Source organism: Quercus lobata, chromosome 10 (genome assembly GCF_001633185.2).
Source record: "Quercus lobata isolate SW786 chromosome 10, ValleyOak3.0 Primary Assembly, whole genome shotgun sequence".
In the NCBI taxonomy this organism is placed as follows: domain Eukaryota; kingdom Viridiplantae; phylum Streptophyta; class Magnoliopsida; order Fagales; family Fagaceae; genus Quercus; species Quercus lobata.
This window is the reverse complement of record NC_044913.1, coordinates 28,304,779-28,323,007: the sequence shown is the minus strand read 5'-3', so window position 1 is coordinate 28,323,007 and position 18,229 is coordinate 28,304,779. Positions and strand designations below refer to the sequence as shown.

Below are 18,229 nucleotides of genomic sequence, written 5' to 3'. Positions count from 1 at the left end.
AAATATTTGCAATATTGTCTTAGGGAATGATGGAATTAGATTAAAAAGAACATAAAATTAAAATAAATAAATAAATACATATTTGTAGCCAATGTACAAGTTTTTCACTTCTGCGAAGTTTAAAAGAGGTGGTTGATGGGCAATATTAGAGCCTATTTGGTTTGTTATTTTGAGTTTTGTGTTTTTAAAATGGTTTTTTTTTTTTTTCGAGAATTTTTTACCAAAACAAGTTTTATAGTGTTCATCCCAAAAAATGAAGAATATGTTTGGCACTTGTTCTCTATTTCAATTTTTTTTACTCAATCCTTCTCTTTAAAAAATAAAATAACTATTAACACAACCTAGGCCTCACAACCAGCCAAACCCTCCTCCACGGCACCCAACCACTAATTGCACACTAACAATTAAAATTAACAAAAATCGACCACAATTAATTACAAATTAACCCAAAAAAAAAAAACTAGATCTGACAGAGAGAGAGATAGAGAAATTAACCAAGATGGAAAAAAAATTATGTGTCTAGTGATTTTGAGAATAACAACTGAGTTTTCCAAAAACTGTTTTGCACAATAAAATTTAGAACAGTTCTATAAAAAAACAATTTTCCAAAAACAATTTCCAAACATAAACTATTTGTGTGAGACCCACCACTTTTGTTTATAAAGTGGGAAAAATGTTTTAAAAATCGGTGACCAATACCCTTAATTTTTGAAGAAATTGATTTACAACTTAAATCCGGAACACATCACTTGGAAAGAGAACACTTGTCATTATCAAGGCCTAATCTTTGAATGATAGAAATAGAAATGAAGGGAAAATATTTCCTCTAATAGAATGCAATCACTAAGATCATCTATGCAAAGGAAAAGATCAAGAGTCAATTACCATAACAAAAACTTAGAATCTGAATTTGGCAAAACAAAGATAAAAAGATTATTAAAACAAGAGGATTTTTTTAATAATTTAATTGTTATAATAAGTAGTAAGGGGGGATTCAAACCATTGTTCTCCTTATAAAGGAGACCAGTTAATATCATTAAGTTACAAGACTCTTGATTAGAACAAGAGAATTCATGCCACAAGTTTAGACTATACTAGAAATTTTTATCATTATGTAAATCAAAAACAAAATTAGAAAGTAACGACTTACAAATGGAATGAATTAAAAAAATATACAACAATTTATCAAGACTTATGTTTGATACTATGTCTTTAAGAAAGAATTTTTCCCTCATAATGGTACTTACAAACTTCCTGGACATCTCTCTTTTAAGATACAATGATCTACTACACACAGAAGAATCATGACAATCAGTGTATCCAGTAAACCAAAAATTGTTAATTTTAAAATTCTAACAAATTATGTAAGGGAGAATGATGCAAAACAGTAAAAGAGTGAATATGACGAATATATATAGACCCAATTAAAAAAAAAGAAACAATGATTAATGAGGCAAAAAGCACGTGTTAATGGTGTAGAGATGAAGATGAACAAATGCAAAAAAAATTAACGACAATTAGCTTGAAACGTTTGGCAACAAAATTTAATTTTTAAATAAAATTTGTCCAAAAATATATATAAGCAAGCTTGGCCCATGCACAATCCAAGCCAATGCAAAGCGGGGCAACACTCATATGTGATGGGCCAAGCTCACTTTGGATGGGTCATCCCTATAGTGCTCCTTGGGAACTTTATAACTAAGGAAAGTTATTCTTTCATTGTGAATAGCGAGTGCGGTATTAAACTTCTTCATTAAGTAATGTTCAAGCAGACACTTTTAAAGTTAATTTCTTATTTACTCCTTAAGAGCATCTGCATCAGTCCATGGAAAATCTTGCAAAATACAAAAAGTAATCAATTTTACACATTTTAACCCAAAAAAAAAAAAAACTCACATCAATGAGTGTAAAATTGTACAAAAATGCAAAACTGCTACAGTAACCGTGCATATATACACGGTTATTGTAGCATTTGCATACTAATATTTTAATAATTTCTAATTTCACTCCTTTTTTTTTTTTTCTCTCTTTTCTCCATCTGCAAAACCAATGCATTCTCTCCCTTTTCATCTTCTTTCTTCCTCTGATACACACCCTCCCACTGACACAAAATCAAAAATCAACCACAAAAATAAAAAATCAATATAGCAAAGGGAGGGGGAAGAACAACATAAAAAATAATATAAATAAAATAATAAAAAAAGAGGATAATTAATAGATCCTAATCCAGACATTTCTTTAGGTTCTTGTTAGCATTGGTTTCTTGTTTGATCCCAACATCCACTTGAGGTTGAAGCCGCGGAGAGAGAGAGAGGTGGGGTTCATTTGTTTTGCTGCTTTCAATCCACAACATTGGAAGCCTCGGGTTTGTGAGTTTGGTGTCAATATTCAACTTATATTTTGACTTTATGCTGCATCATGTATTGTTAAACAAAAAATTCATTTCTCCTTGTTCATCGCATATGATGTACTTACTAAATGCAATTTTTTTTAAAACGTAGGAAACAATTTTAAAGGAGAACCCTTTAGACTCGCTTCTAGCTAGTAAAACTTAGGGGTAACTGACCCCACCTGCTCAAATTTGACAGGTAATCTGGGGGCATTCACTCCATACGAGCTGCAGAGTTCATGCTCATGCCCATGAGCATGATAAACTGCATGCATTGTGATACTAATAACAGATGAAAGAGAAAAATGAAGGTACCAATGAAATTGTCAAATTCTCGCACATAGCAACCATTCATATATACATTTTTTTAATTGAACATTGTTGGGGATAACAGGACATGCTTGAACATTAACAAATCAGAATTTCATTTATCATAATAGTAGTCATGGAGAAGAAAAGTGATGAACCATACATCCATAGGAGGATAGAGAAATAAAACATTGCAAATCAAAGAGTCATGAAGAACTAGTGCATCTTCATTCCATCGCTACTTTCTCTCCTGCTTGTTCTATACCTTGCACAGATGGTAACGAACAACCAGAAAAATGGTATTATTAACACTTCAAAAGTTTACAAATACAGAAAAGTAATGCACTGCCAATTAAAACCTTAAGCCATATAATAATATCATAAATTATGGACTTCTTATTTTTTGAAGTCCACTACCTTTCACACTCAGTAAATTGCTTGAAAAAATAACAAAGCATGGGATTAATGACAAAGTCAGGCAAACAAAGAAAAATTATGCACTTCAATCCAAACAAAACCTTAAACCATATTATGATATTACCATCTTGTTGACTATCTCATTATTCCATTCCATCCGCTCTGATGCTACATATGTCCATTCGATTTCTTGTACACAAGGTATGAAGCATATATAACCTAAAAGTTATCTGTGTGTGTGTGTGTGTTTTCCATGTGGAACCCAAGTTGACGAGGACATTACTATTGTAATAGTAAATAACAGAAAACAGCAGTCAATTTCTGATTTCTTTCATATTCATACATTACAGTTAGATGTAAAAAGAAGTCCGGTACTCTTAATTATGGTCAGCTAGGGAAGAGGAAGAAGGTAGGAAACAGAGCAAACAGATGACAAGGGAAAGATCAGGAAGGAACTTGCAGCATCTTCTATGTAACCTTAAATGTAATGAAGTTTGGAGAGAACTGGACATTCTCAATACTTGCAACATGGTTCTGGCTCGGTTTACTTTATTTAGTTTTTTGGTTTCTCATTTCTCCTTCCAACTCAACACCTATCTATAAATCAAAAGGTTTTATTATTTATCTTGGCCTTTTTTTTAATAACTAATTATACTTTAATTAGATAAACACTAATGGGCTCAACCTTAGCACACAGGATCAGGCCCTATTGGGAGAGAGGGGGGGTGGAGAAGGAAATCTAAGGTCCAAATATGAACCATCTAGACACTAACCCTTCAGACACAGAGAGTAAGAAGATGGAAAAAGACTACAACAGTAAGTAATGCTGGTATATATGATAATATATCACTACAGAGTCCTTTGACTCCCAAGGTTCAGAATACAATCCCAAGTGAAATTCTGTTTGCCCAATAGAATAGACATATGTAGCTTCAAGCATCAGTAAAATATTCCATATTCAGAACACGCAACAAATAACTTCACACAATAACCCAAGTTAGATGAAGATTGCAAGTGTGGCATGAGTCTCTTGTCAAGATAAAAGCATTTGCAGAAAGTTTAAGCCTCACCAGTTTGACCCTTCCTGTGGAAGACTACGACTGTAGAAAGGGAATTCAAAAAGGAAAGTTGTTTTGAACCATGAGGGCAAATTCCCATATACTGCTGGTGGCAGCGGAATTAGAGGGCTGCAACATACTATGTTAGGCTTAGTTACTTTCTCCTCCTAAATACACTTAAAAGATTTGGTAAAAGAAGAAAGGAAGAACATAACCTAGTTTTTCTTTTATAAAGCCTATATCCAGTCACATTCCCAAACTTCTTATCTGCCGATTCCTGGTAACAATTATGCAGTATTTATCATAAGCAGATTCAGAATGCAGTGGATATAGTAATTAAATCCAAAGCCGGGAGAAGCAAACCTCAAGCAATGGTATGCCACTGATGAAAAGAAGCAACAATGTGAGGAAGATTGGCCCAAGGATTACAAGCCACTCAGCACCTTCAAGTACAGGTGTGGAAGCCACAAAAATTCCCCACCAGAGGAAAATCTGAGCTCAACATTCATCAAGGTTTCATTATTTTACAGAATTATAATCAAGGTAAATAATGTAACAATGTTGTTGAACATATGATGTATTCATATAATTGTCATGTTCATGAGGTATGGCTTCTGAGCATGTGAGATGTATGAGGCAAGCATATGTTACCAGATTCCCAGAACTGAAGGCTAATTTTAGTCACTTCCTCAAAAAAAGCTATCAAATTTTTCATAATTAAACTATCTATTTTCTTTACCCAGATATATTGAAGAATCAATACAGTAGTGCCACAGCAGTGGAGACTCATATTTAGGATGTCATTTAACCTAAAATTCAACAGCCTAAATGTGCATACTGTCCATTATTCAGTTGAAAGAAGTCTAGATGTTACAAATTATGAGTCATTGATATAGTTTCATATTTAGGAGTTTATAGTTATAGCAGTAAAGTATAAGATAGATAGCACACAAAAAATCTGCACCTTGCATGCAACCAGTAACCATGAGAAAGATATCATCAATTACAAATGATATGGATTAAAACAGAGAAATATATATATATATATATATGTATGTATGTATGTATGTATGTATGTATATCATTACTTTAAGGTTTCTTTTGTTAACAGCGTTTTACATTTCTAAAGCAGCATCATGAACAGAAGCATTCAGCACCAGCTCTAATTATATGTGCATCTAAACGAAATGGCAGCACTAACCTCACCAAAATAGTTTGGATGACGAGAGTATTGCCATAGTCCAACATTGCACCATTTCCCTCTATTTTCTGGAGAGTTTTTGAATGTTAGTTTTTGCTGATCAGCTGTTGCTTCAACTAGAAAACCCACTGACCAAATAATCCAGCCAATTATGTCCTCAGCCTGGAGAGATGGATTTCTGTTGCTTGAATTAACCACTGTAACAGGCAAACTAACTGTCCACACCCAGACAGCCTGCAGTGAAGGGGGTAAATCACATATCGAATGTCAAAAACTATATATAGACACTCCAACTGGCAACTAGAATTCCAGTATACAGTCATAGCTAATCCAAAATAGATATAGAGAAATCCTAAAAAACCTGAAATATCCAGAAAACTGCCAGTTTTCCCAAACTAGCACGCATTTCATCAAAACGCCTATCCTCCCCCCACTGCAAGATCCTGATCATAGTACCCAGAAAATAAAAATTAAATATTAAGTTGATGTCTAGGTGATTGGTGATACTGCACTAAACAGCAACAACATTGTTAAGTTTGGCCTGGCCCTAGGGATAAAAATTATTTGTAAGTCAGTATTCAAGTTAAGGATTTGGACAAGTATATAAACTAATTTTAGAACACCAAAACCAAAGCAAATGGAATGATACAAGAGAAGATAGCAGCATTCAGTAAATTGTGTAAAAAGAAAACAAAACTTTTATTAAATCTAAAAGTAAAATTTGAGTAGAAGAACTGATAGAGTCCACATCCACCACTATGGTTGAAACTAAGCAGGGGCCAAGCATCAAAAACAATAACTAAAACAAAAATGATGCCTACAACATAACAAAGGACATGCCTCAAGGTAGAGGTGAATGCCAGAGATTTCATCTATCCACAACTCCAGGTAGTTCAAAATATGAGGTTTTGTCAAGTTGATTTTCAAGAACTAAAATCAAGTCACAAATTTAATAAGCTGTCTAATAAAATGTACATAGACTAGCCTTGCTAACTAATAAACTTCATCATTTCATGTTAGAATCAAATAAATCATACCTCATTAATAGAAACAGTCCCAGGCGGAGACCCCATATTACTACAAGCAAAGTCAAGACTATCTGAAATCACAGCAGCAAAATTATATATATAATGAGACCATGTTGAACAACACATTGGCCAGCCACAATTGATGGACACTTTATGTGAGGCCTTGATATGACAAGTTGGGATACTGCCTTAATCAAAAACTTAAGCGTATAGATTTGGACCCAACAATGTTATATTAATCACTCAGAAATGTCAGGCTTAATCACTTTCACTCAAACATGAAATTCCAACCATGAGGAATATATTGCACTTGAGAGACACAAATTCCTTCTTTTTATTAATAATCAGAACACAACCACAAAAATCATTTATCCAACAAAAAATATAATTTTTTTTAGAAAAATTGAAAAAATTACCAATTGTTTCAACAGTTTAAGCATCCTCACTTAATAAGTAGGGTCCAACACGTGGGAAAATTTTAAAATAGATGGTAGAGCAGAGAAAAGGTTCAAACTTAGGATCGCATGCTCTGATACCATGGTAAACTATCATTTGTCCCAAAAGCTTAAACCACTAGGAAAGTGTGAATTTAATCATTTAAATATAATTCTAACAAAAATAGAAACTTGGATTCCATCATAAGCGTAAAGCAATACCCACTTAGTATAATAAAGTTGGGTTATTTTTCAAAGAGTAAGAGTCTCTGCAAAAGTGTGAAGCAGAGGGTGTTAACACGTCCAGCCCAATCAAAGAAAAATAGAAGATCATATTTTGAGAATTTTCCACAAACAAACCCTGATAATAGAGAGTGCACAAGCACAAGCACAACAAGACAAACATGATTATTTATACCTGTCTGAAATGCCATGAGCCTTTCAGAACCAGAGTCAATATGGCAATGATAACAAAATTTGTGCTTCCTGCAAATTCAAACAACAAAAACAAGAAAACCAGAGTTAACGTGCAAAACAGCTTTGCAACTCAACAAGCAATAAAATTTCCAATTTCATATTAGCGTTTTAAGCAACAAACGGATTAAAGAAAGAAAACCCACCAGCGAAGTCAGTGACTTTATCGAATTTGAGAAGAGCAGTGACTATAAAGAACAACAACTGATACCCCACCTGCAAATACCAATATCCAATTTATTTTGAAAGGCTTATACATACATCAATAAAGAAAAACTCACAAGGAGAGAGAGAGAGTATTACAGTGACAATGGCAGTTAAGCCCAAGAAATGGGAGTCGATAACGGTTCCCATGAGTATGAAGATCTAACAGTGCCAATGACCAAATAGAATAATAATGGTACTTCTTTATATTATATATATATATATATATATATATTTTTTTTTTTTTATTAACGTGCTACTAAAACTTTTTTGTTTTTTTAGAATGGCATTTGTTAATAAAATATAAGAAAAAAATTTATACTATTTTTATAGGAATATAAATAGCTGTTAAAAAATAAGTTGTTTTTTTTTTATATTTTAACAAAAAATTTATAAATATATTTCTTAAATTAATACTTTTAAGATATTCATTAACTTTTATTTTATTTTTTTAAAATTTTATCACCTACTGTCTTTGGAATAATGCTAGACATATAATCTATTTCATAAAAAATTTTACAAACTACTGATGTGATGAATGATTATTGGTAAATGAAAAAAGTGATATTAATAGTGAGCCTAGATGAAAACAAATAAGAAGTTAGCTACATTTGTAAAATAGTTTGTGGTTATAGCATTACTCATTTCTTTATACACTGTCTTTTTGAAATCATGTTTTAGTTAAAATTATAAAATCATATTTTTGGTGAGTGAGTGATCGATATTTGTCCATGTGTCACTGTTTATTTAAGTGTATGATAAGAACTAATTAAGGAACGTGTGATTATCATTACTCTAATTTTAAATGCGGATACCTCATCAGTATCTCTATGTTTTGTTTGGTTTGGTTAGGTTAGGCATTAATAATTTAATAATACTCCTCCATTCGGGTCTTGTGGTTGGGATTTCATTTCAGCAGACTCAGCAGTCAGCACCGTTGGTCTTGTGGCACTGTTGTGTTCAATTTACAACCTTGCAAGTTTTCATACTGAGATATTTCTATACTGGTCCATATTTGGCAAAAAAAGATATTTCTATATGCCCCAATTCAACTGCTATTTAATTCATTTTCATACTTTTAAGAGCAATAATGATTTCTTGGTCATCGTTTTCCGATCCTTAAGTCCATGAAATTCAAAGTGTCTCGTATGTATATCCTTTTCTTTTTTTTCTTTTTTTTCCTGAGAAGAATGTCTATCAAATAATAGTCAGCCCATGTAACATTCAATATACTCCATTTGGTGGAACTATGACTTTTTTTTGTATTTATATATGTTAAAGTTTCAAAAGTTGGTTTCAATATTCCATTTGGTGGAATTATGACTATTTTTTTTTTTTTACTTATATTAAGTTTCAAAAGTCGATTAATAAAGTTTTTTTTTGTCCAAGAGATTTTAGAACTAATTTTTCCTACATTAAAAAAAAAAAAAAAAAAAAAAAAAAAAAAAACTTGTAATTTAGCAAGACCAACTTAATATATTTTGACTTGTCTAAAGGGATAAGATTTAGTGAGGTTTTTAATATTTGATACAGTATCAATTAAGTATTTTTTATTCAAATTTCCATATTATTATTTTTCTGTTTAAAACAGTTGTATTTTGAAAAGAAAAATTGATAATTAAGTTTTTGTATTTGGGTATTATTGAATTTCTTTTACAAATTGTTGAGTAAAATTTATTGTTTTTTTTTTTTTAGCAAAAATGATAGCAAATTTTATTTATTCAAAACACATTGTACAATAGGAAAAAAGAAAAGAGAGATATTCTTCTAACCAAACAATGATCCTCTCATTCTTTTTTTGTTAGGAAAATTTATTGTTAATGATTATTCGCTATACTCAACAATTTATTGTTTCATCAAAATTAAACATTATCAATTAGGGTCAGGAAAATTTATTGTTAATGATTATTCGTTATACTCAACAATTTATTGTTTCACCAAAATTAAACATTATCAATTAGGGCCAGCCCCAGGTCTAGGCCTAAGACCCTAATTGATAATGTTTAATTTTGTTCGTTGAGTTCTTTCTCTTTTCCTTTTTGAAAAGAGAAAAGAGTGGTCGAATTTTGGATCCTTTAACACTATGGCATCATGAGTTGCACAAATGGAGATAGCTCATAATAATATCTTCATTGTTTTTGGAGAAGACTTCAAGCTTCTATCTTTGTTGTGAAATACAAAAAAGGAAAAAGAAAAATTCATCTTCCAATTATGAGCTATCATATCTAATTCCATTTTCTAATTTAATCCAATACCACATAGTATATGATGGAATCCGCTAATGATCTTTCCTCTTTCCATCCTGTGGTGTTCTAAGATATTCTTGAATTTCATTTAAAGGAGCAAACCACATAAATGGTTCTGTTCTAATACAAACTGAATAAAAATAAGATTAGATTCTCAAAAAAAAAAAAAAAAAAGAATAAAAAAAAGATTAGAATCAATTTTGAATTGGGAGTTGAAACCGGTTAGGTTAATGTGTTTGCTTTGTCTAAACACATTTTAAAACTTTCTTTAGTTTATATTTAGCTGTCATTCATAGGTTATGTAGTCATTTTTAACCTACGTGTGTTGTGTGTATTATGTATCTATTTTATGTGGTTCTCAAAAACAAACAAAAAAAAGGGATCTGTTTTATGTTTGTACGAATGCATTTATTTATATAGGTTTATTAGATAAGTATATTTTGAAAAACTAACTGTTAAATTCAAAAAGTTTAGAACAATTAACAAATTTTGAGCATAAATTTGTGTAGATATAGATTACAAAGTCTATAAGTATGATTAGACAATACTCAAGGTGCTGCAAGTCAAAGTACAAGAACAAGAAAGCTACTGTTTTAAGGAATCTAATTTTAGCAGTTTTCGTTTCTCAAAAAAAAAAAAAAAAATTTTAGCAGTTTTCGACCGATCGAAAGTTGCATCTGCAGATTACGTTTTCAGCCCAACAGTTTATTAAGCCCAGTAAGTGATTAGGGTTTTAGATCTAATTCACATAGTATTTAAAGGAAACCCTAAGGCACGTTTTGAAGAGACTTTGGAGTTGCTCTTTTGAGATCTAAAAGGTTCTATGCCTTCTCCTTTCAAAGTCACTACCAGAAAACAATCTACATACTATTAGAATTGGTAGATCGAAAGTTGCTGCATACTAGTCATCAAAAGTGTTGGATCTAAACCTTCAATGGTGGTCTCGGAGTCATAGACTGGAGGTCTATGTTGGAGATCTATAGCATGAACTGGAGGTTTATGTTGGAGCAAATTCACATCAAAGAATTTTGAGAGTTTCAGAACTAAGTTTGATAATCATAGTTAAGTTTACTACGAATTAAATATTTTTTACTGTAAACTTTTATTTAATATAGTGGATTGTTCTTCTTGGGATAGTTCCCCCCAAGTTTTTTACCTTGAAATTAGTTCATTTCATTAGTTTTTCTGAGTCATCATATCTTGTGTTATTTACTTTTCCGCTGCATGATATATATGATGAATGTTTAACCTAATATCTACATAAAAGACCAAATTCAAAATTAAAAAATAATAAATTAGGCTCCAAAGATTACATCAAGCCACAATTACATCCTATAAAATCTTCAACAACATTAATGACGAAATTCAAAATTCAAAAATGTGATCTGAAAAAGGAATAAATTCTTAAAATAAAATTGATTCTGCTCCCTGCGCTGGAGTCTAAACATATAGGGTTTAATTCCAGCACAAAGTGGGACCCAAAGTGGCTTGTTTGGATGCTGGAAAACCTCTAGCTGTGGGCTTGGAACCAGGCACATATCTGACATATTTTATTAATAAAAATTATAAAGTATGTGTACATTTTACGTAGTGGCTCCCCTTGATATTTTTTTAAAAAAAATTATGCAAACACTCATTTGTAGTACTATTGTCTTAATTTTGGTCGGTGGGGTTGTGTATCCGTTGTTTACTCCTCAATGGTGGGTTCAAAGGGCCCTGTCTTGGTGAGGTTCCATATCATAAAAAAAAAAGTACTAATGTCTTTTAATATATATATATATATATATATAATATTCAGTTTTTTAGTGATATAACTTATTAAATTATGGAGCATTGAAAGCCTATGTTTTCAAAATATATAAATAAATCTTTTTAGTAAGAGTCCGAATGTGGGGATGTTCTAACATTTCTCTTATATATTGAAGTTCGAAAGAATTTTTTTTTTTTTTGATAGGTATCCAAAGAATATTTTAATCCTTGTTAGAATCAAAAATCTTTTTTTTGAGGATATCAAGAATATTTTACTCCTTGTTAAAATCAAGAACCTTTGGTTGCACAATTGCAATACGAGTCATGGATTCTGGGCCAGCAAGCCAACTATTCCACTGCCACTGGGCCAGAAATGCAATTCTCCCAAATACGAGGAGCCATGAATCTAGAGTGGAGCTCACTGCTTGTCCTTTAAATGCCTATATATAGATAGATATCAAAGTTGAAATTTTTGTAATTGGTGCTTATTTTCTCTAATGATTGGGTCTAGCTATAGCACTGTTTAGAAACAGGAAAAAGAATAAAGAATATGCATTTTAAATTTGATTCACTAAAAGTTATCTTTCTTTTATCTCCAGCTCTCTTTCTCTTTGGTGGCTGAAGAAATTGTGAGGAATAAGATGAAGAACACAAGTTAACTTTGGATTTTTTCTGAAAGTTGTAAACTTAGCTTGAGCAAAGTAAGTATATTCTAGTTAAAAACTTATAAAACTCTATATATACTTGTGATATTGGAAATTTGTTTTGTGGTGGGTTGTTGTGTTGTGTAAAAGGACTTGGCATGAGACCTTCCTCTTCTCTAGTAACCATCGCTTCCTCTAATCCAACGGTTAGAAAATGAGATAATTGAGCTCAAAGAGGCAAGAGCTAAAGATCAAGAGGAGCGAGCTAAGGACCAAGAGGCACGAACTAAGCAAAATGAGGTCCAAAAGAATATTCTTAGCTTTTTGAAGAGCAAGGGTTATGATGATGCCCTTACTTATGGGGGTGGTTTATCTTCAAGTTAAAACATTTTTTGATTGGTACTTTATTTGCTTTCTACAACTTATACATTAGGAGTTATGATTTTAATTTATTGGTGTGGTTACTCTTAATGCATTGTTAGAAATGTTTCTTATAACATAGTTAATGTTTTTACTTTACGATTTTAACGAAGTATTGTTTTTATATTTGTACAGATTTCTTATTGGTGGCGTTTAGGGGATTTACTTTTGGCATTACTTGAAGACATATGAGGACATCTTCCGTTAGTTCTAAAATAGGGTTTAGGTAGAGTTATTGTATGTATTGCAAACAATTATTATATGGAATGAGTTTGAATTGGATTCTTGTTTTATTTTTTACTTGTGGAATATATGGATCTTTTTTTATAAATGTGTCGTTGAAATAAATGTGTTATTCAAATGTGAGGTTTTAATAATGTAATGAAAGGTTACAAGTTAATATCAAAGTCATGAAAAAAAAAAAAAAAAAACAGAAAATAAGTTTTAGTGACGAATTTTTTCGTCACAAATATAGCAACAAAAAATTGTTTTAGTGATGAAAATTTCGTCACTAAATATAGCAAAATTTTGTAAGAAATGGTTTTAGTGATGAAAATTTTCATCACTATATGTGCCTGGATTTTATTAAAAATAGTTTTAGTGACGAATTTTTTCGTCACTATATGTACCCGAACATAGTTTTAGTGACGAAATTATTCGTCACTAAATATGATTTAGTAAACTAAAGTGTTTTTAGTGACGAAATATTTTCGTCACTGAATAGTGTTTTTAGTGAGGAAAACATTTTGTGACGAAACGTTTTCGTCACTAAAAGTTTTTTTTTTTTTTAAATCAAGTCGGACTTTTAGTGACGAAATTTTTCGTCACCAGGACTTTTAGTGACGGGGCTACAGTGACGAAATGAGTTTCGTCACTAAAAGTCCAATTTCGTCACTAAAGGTTCTTAGTGACGAAAAACTGGACTTTTAGTGACGAATTTTTTTGTCACTAAAAATACATTTTGTTGTAGTGGCAGTAAAATTAGGTTAAACAATGTGTTTTCAAGGGTCTAAAAACTAATGCTAACTATCAAAATAAACAAATAAATAATGATATAAGCTAATATTTTGAAGATTCCAAAGTTATTTATTACATAAGTTGGTAAATACAAAAACATAGAAAAATATGTAGGAGGTAAAAAAAAAAATTAATTTTTGTAAGATAGAATAAGAAAATTTTAAAATAATTTTGAGTGAATATATAAATAAAAAGGTATATATATGTTTGGAGGAATGTAATTTAAGTAACTAGTTTAAAACGAGTTTTTTTTTTTTTTTTTGGGAAATATCTAATTTAATTTGAATGAATAGTGTTTACTTTAAAACCAATTTAATGAACCAAAGGAATTACTATATAACTTCTTTTTTGTGTTAAGTTTAAGACAAAGGGATCAAAGCAATGTCATTTGACCATTTGGCTATTAGCAATTACGAATTGTGACCATAATAAACAAATAAACTATGTGCCTTAATTTGCTTGTGTCATCAAATAAGGATTTTGAAATTGAATCTTATCTTAGCAGCAATCATATAAAGAGAATGTAATTTGTTTGTTGTTCGGATTTTTTTTTTTTTTTTTTTTTTTTTTTTTGAGAAACGGAGGAATGTGTGATTTAAACCACATATATGAGACACCAAACAAGATATCATTATCATTGGACTATGCTTAAACACCAAAATTTGTAATTTAGTCAAATATTCCAATCAGCCCAACCATTATAAAACTTGGGAAATGCAAATGCTAGACTACAACTGGGGCTATTAAAGGAAAAGGCGAAAAACTAGTGGATAAAAACAAATGTTCCACTGCTAACTCAATATGCTTTGGGCCAAAGTAACAATATTCTCCTTTTTCATTAGTTTAAAAACTTACGAAGCAAAAAAATAGTAAACCAATAAGAAATGTCATATTTTACTGAGGTCAGAATCTACCCATATACATTCAAACTCAAGCGGGTGCAATGGACACTTTTTCAACCTCAACAATATACTCAAGAGTTGCAAAGGGGGGAATTTGCACACCAGGACCTAAATCTGTTCCCTTCTCCCCAAACCCCAAAGTAGGAGGAATTATCACTCTTCTTTTACCCCCAGCCTTCATAGACCTCAATACATATTCTATCCCTTCACACATTCCCCTACTATATGGCCTAGACCCCATTACCAGAGCCAATGGCTTCTTCTCACCACCAAATGTATCCACAAACACTTCCCCATTGCCTTCTATTTTTCCCTTGAGATCGATTACAACCAGGTCCCCTGGCCTTGGAGAAGCTCCGCCGCCAACTCTCAACTCATAATACCTGGGGGGGGAGGGGAAATTGTACATGTTAGGACAGTTATGCACTTCAAAGTTCTAAGGCCAATACTGTCAAGTTATGGACAATGAGAACTTTTACCTTATGCCATTTGGCAAGACCACCTCCTCTTCCTTTTCAACATTTCTGTAGAAGATAAATCATGGTTACTGGTTGCAGTTTAAAAGACCATATGGCTAAATTTACATATAAAGATCAAACCAATATGTGAGAAATCAACAAATTGAATTGATTCTTCCAATACAAAACTATACAATAATTAAAGCATATTGAACCTAGCCTAACCCTATTCTAATCCTAGGAAGCCTAGGTTGCTTGACCTATAAGTACACGTTTGAGCTTTACATGTTTGGACCCAAAGAGTTCTATTATGTCTAATATCTCTCCTCGAACACAAGGTGGCAAATTTAAGACAAGGTTGAGTTTGGACAAAAGCAAGCAGAAATGACCAGAAGCAAAGATGGAGCAAATTAAATTAATTTTCACAATACAAAACTATATACTAGTAGAGCAAATTTAACCTAACACTATTGATAGCCCAAAGAATTCAACCAGCCTTAAAAAAAAAAAAAAAATCTTCCCTAGTCTTAATGTCATGTCCAATCTCATGACAATAGTGTAAGTCCTACTCCTCATCTTTATCTTAACTTATCCTATCAAAATTCCCCCAGGCCATACACTCCTACCATGCACGACTTGATTCGAACTTTACCAAAAATGCCCAATTTCTGAATTATTCGTTAGCTTCTTAAACTTTTAGTCTCCAAGAAAACTGTTATAACCATTTTAACTTGAGTGTCTCCTTTGTCAACCAACCCTAGTGTAGCCATCAAGATATCATATGAAGAATTAAAAGCAACAAGGCTTGATCCTAAATACCAATCTATTAAAAGTTTTGAGATGATCCCTGCTTTCTATCTCCATGTGTAGTTGACACAACTCTCTCTTTAAATACAACTAATTTCGACATATAAATCTCATTTGATTTCTTCCATAATTCTTGAGGAGAAGTCTCGTTTAGACACTCTACTTCTGGAGTAAGATTTGAATGGATAGTACTAAATGTCTTCCTACTTCCTACTAAGCTCTTCTTATTTATCGTTATTCGTTACACATAACATAATAGCTAATTTCTTTAACTTATCCTTAATTAATCTTTTTTGTAACAAAATATCTTTAAATAGAGGTTTGCAAATCACTCCAAGTATCTTCTCCATCAAAGGGTTTCATGCACCTTGAACTTTTTCCAAAAACTGAATCACCCTTCGACTTTTATTTAATATATATATATATATATATATATGAAAACTGAATGGTGGCGGATAGTGAAGTTAGTTAGTTACTACTACTACTCTAGAAGAGAGGAGAGGGTGTAAGAAGATTAGGAAAATTATGGAAGTTGAGTAATGATATAAACTACTATGGAGATGTAAAAAAGAACATGAAAATATGGGATAGAGCACAACACAAGATACAACAAACTGGAAGATATTATTAGATTAAACAACTGCTACTACTACTACTCTAGAAGAGAGGAGAGGGTGTAAGAAGATTAGGAAAATTATGGAAGTTGAGTAATGATATAAACTACTATGGAGATGTAAAAAAGAACATGAAAATATGGGATAGAGCACAACACAAGATACAACAAACTGGAAGATATTATTAGATTAAACAACTTTTTTACATTAGACATTGGAGACTCTGGAGAACATCTTACAAAGACTTACAAGGACTGGTGATCATACAAGGCTTCTAGGGGATTTCTTTCTTTTTTCACTCTTGCCTTTACAGAATTACAAATGTGCTATTTATAGAATACAAAGCTTAGAGATAATGTACTATATTTGTCTCAGTAGATAGTAGGGGCCGAAATGTCTGGTCTACAAGTGGCAGGATGGTAGGGGCCTGATTGAGTTCTGCTATCACCATAATTGTGCATGCCAGGATAGGTTTCAGAGCTAATGAACAAGTGTCCATTTTGGATGGAGGAGTGATCTGTCCTTGGATAAGTTTCTGAGGAGGGAGCAGGGATGCTACTGTTGTGGATAAGGATGCCACGTCTAAAGATGATTCTGGAATTTTTTTTTTTTTTTTTTTTACAACAAACTGGAAGATATTATTAGATTAAACAACTTTTTTACATTATATATATATATATATATATATATGAAAACTGAATGGTGGCGGATAGTGAAGTTAGTTAGTTGACAAACCTAGTATTTGCTTCTTGTTGAGAGACTTCAATTCGGGTCTTAATCTGTTCAGAGATTACACCGACAGCTAGAAAGGCAGCCCATGCAAGGCCTGCACCAAGGCCAAACCGCCTGGTCAATGTGGAAGCTATCCAGTCTGTGCTATCAGCAGTGGCAGGCTTAGGCTTTGTAAGCTTGAATTCTTGTTGGACGTTAACTGAGACTGGTGCTTGTTGGTTGGATGAAGATGTACTTAGCTGTTGAGATGGTGCTGGAGATTGAGGTTGTGAAGGTGGAGTTGATGGAGATGGAGGAGTAGGTGGAGGTGTTTGTGATGATGATGAAGAAAACTGAGTTTTTGTAAGTGGGTGGGACATAAATGGTGGTGAGCCAAAGATGGAAGCCATTTTCAGGATGGAAGATTAAAGAAGCTTGGATAAGGTAGAGATATGAGAAAGAAGAATGCTGATTCAATGTTCACTGTAATTAGTAGGGCTTTGGTCCCTACCCTTTTCTTTTTTTGTGATTTGGACTCTACCTTATCCACATATATATGCGATAGATTTTATATTTTAGGTGGTGGGTCTCTCTTACTCTTTTTTTTTTTTTTTAATTTTGTGTGTGTGTGTGTGTGGCTGCATAAAAAACGTAAAGAAACTTGAAAACAATTTTGTTACGTTTAAGAAAGGATGAACTCTTTTCAGTTTCAGAATGTAAAAGTGGGCTACATCTATCTTGGAACAAGAAAAACTGGTTCTGATTGCACTTCCATGCCTGAAACCTAGATGAAACTATTATGCATTTTAGCTGATATGAAACTATTTAATAACAACCAAGTAGGGGTAGGGTTGCCTAGTAAATATGACTACATAGCAGCCATGATGTCCAAGACATGAAAGTGTCCTGTTGAAAGATGAAGCTTCGGTCTAGTGCATTGGATGGGACACGAAAACAACATAGTTAGTTTTAGAAAGGGAATCCCCTTTTAAAATAGCACTGTTGTTATTTATGATACAAACATCCTCTTATGTAACAAAGGAATCATTAATGATGTGTTATTGAGGAATGGTGAATGGTGATCCCTCTTTAGTTTTTAATACAATTTTCAAGGCACCTTTAGAAGAATCAATTAGTTGTGCTAGAA

At 32.2% G+C, this 18,229-nt stretch overlaps 2 protein-coding genes and 1 long non-coding RNA gene across 4 annotated transcripts; 1 reads left to right on the top strand and 2 right to left on the bottom strand.

Annotated features, from left to right (window-relative positions):
• Positions 1-2,699: 2,699 nt before the first annotated feature.
• On the bottom strand, positions 2,700-7,701 carry LOC115964143. Of its 2 annotated transcripts, none has more exons than XM_031083482.1 (10): positions 7,614-7,701; positions 7,457-7,526; positions 7,255-7,322; positions 6,412-6,473; positions 5,736-5,817; positions 5,375-5,608; positions 4,537-4,665; positions 4,389-4,450; positions 4,186-4,302; positions 2,700-2,963 (listed from the first exon to the last, which is right to left on the bottom strand). In XM_031083482.1, the coding sequence occupies exons 1-10, from the start codon at positions 7,662-7,664 to the stop codon at positions 2,915-2,917; spliced, it is 924 nt and encodes a 307-aa protein (XP_030939342.1). In that variant the 5' UTR covers positions 7,665-7,701; the 3' UTR covers positions 2,700-2,914. The 2 variants fall into 2 exon arrangements, with proteins under 2 accessions (XP_030939342.1, XP_030939343.1); XM_031083483.1 differs by having other exon boundaries at positions 2,700-2,957.
• A 4,411-nt stretch (positions 7,702-12,112) lies between these two features.
• LOC115963137 lies at positions 12,113-12,866 on the top strand. Its single transcript, XR_004085717.1, has 2 exons — positions 12,113-12,210; positions 12,709-12,866. It is a non-coding gene; the product is annotated as an uncharacterized LOC115963137 (long non-coding RNA).
• A 1,541-nt stretch (positions 12,867-14,407) lies between these two features.
• Positions 14,408-17,604, bottom strand: LOC115963912 (peptidyl-prolyl cis-trans isomerase FKBP17-2, chloroplastic-like). Its single transcript, XM_031083151.1, has 3 exons — positions 17,107-17,604; positions 14,972-15,016; positions 14,408-14,875 (listed from the first exon to the last, which is right to left on the bottom strand). The coding sequence occupies exons 1-3, from the start codon at positions 17,490-17,492 to the stop codon at positions 14,521-14,523; spliced, it is 786 nt and encodes a 261-aa protein (XP_030939011.1). The 5' UTR covers positions 17,493-17,604; the 3' UTR covers positions 14,408-14,520.
• Positions 17,605-18,229: the final 625 nt, after the last annotated feature.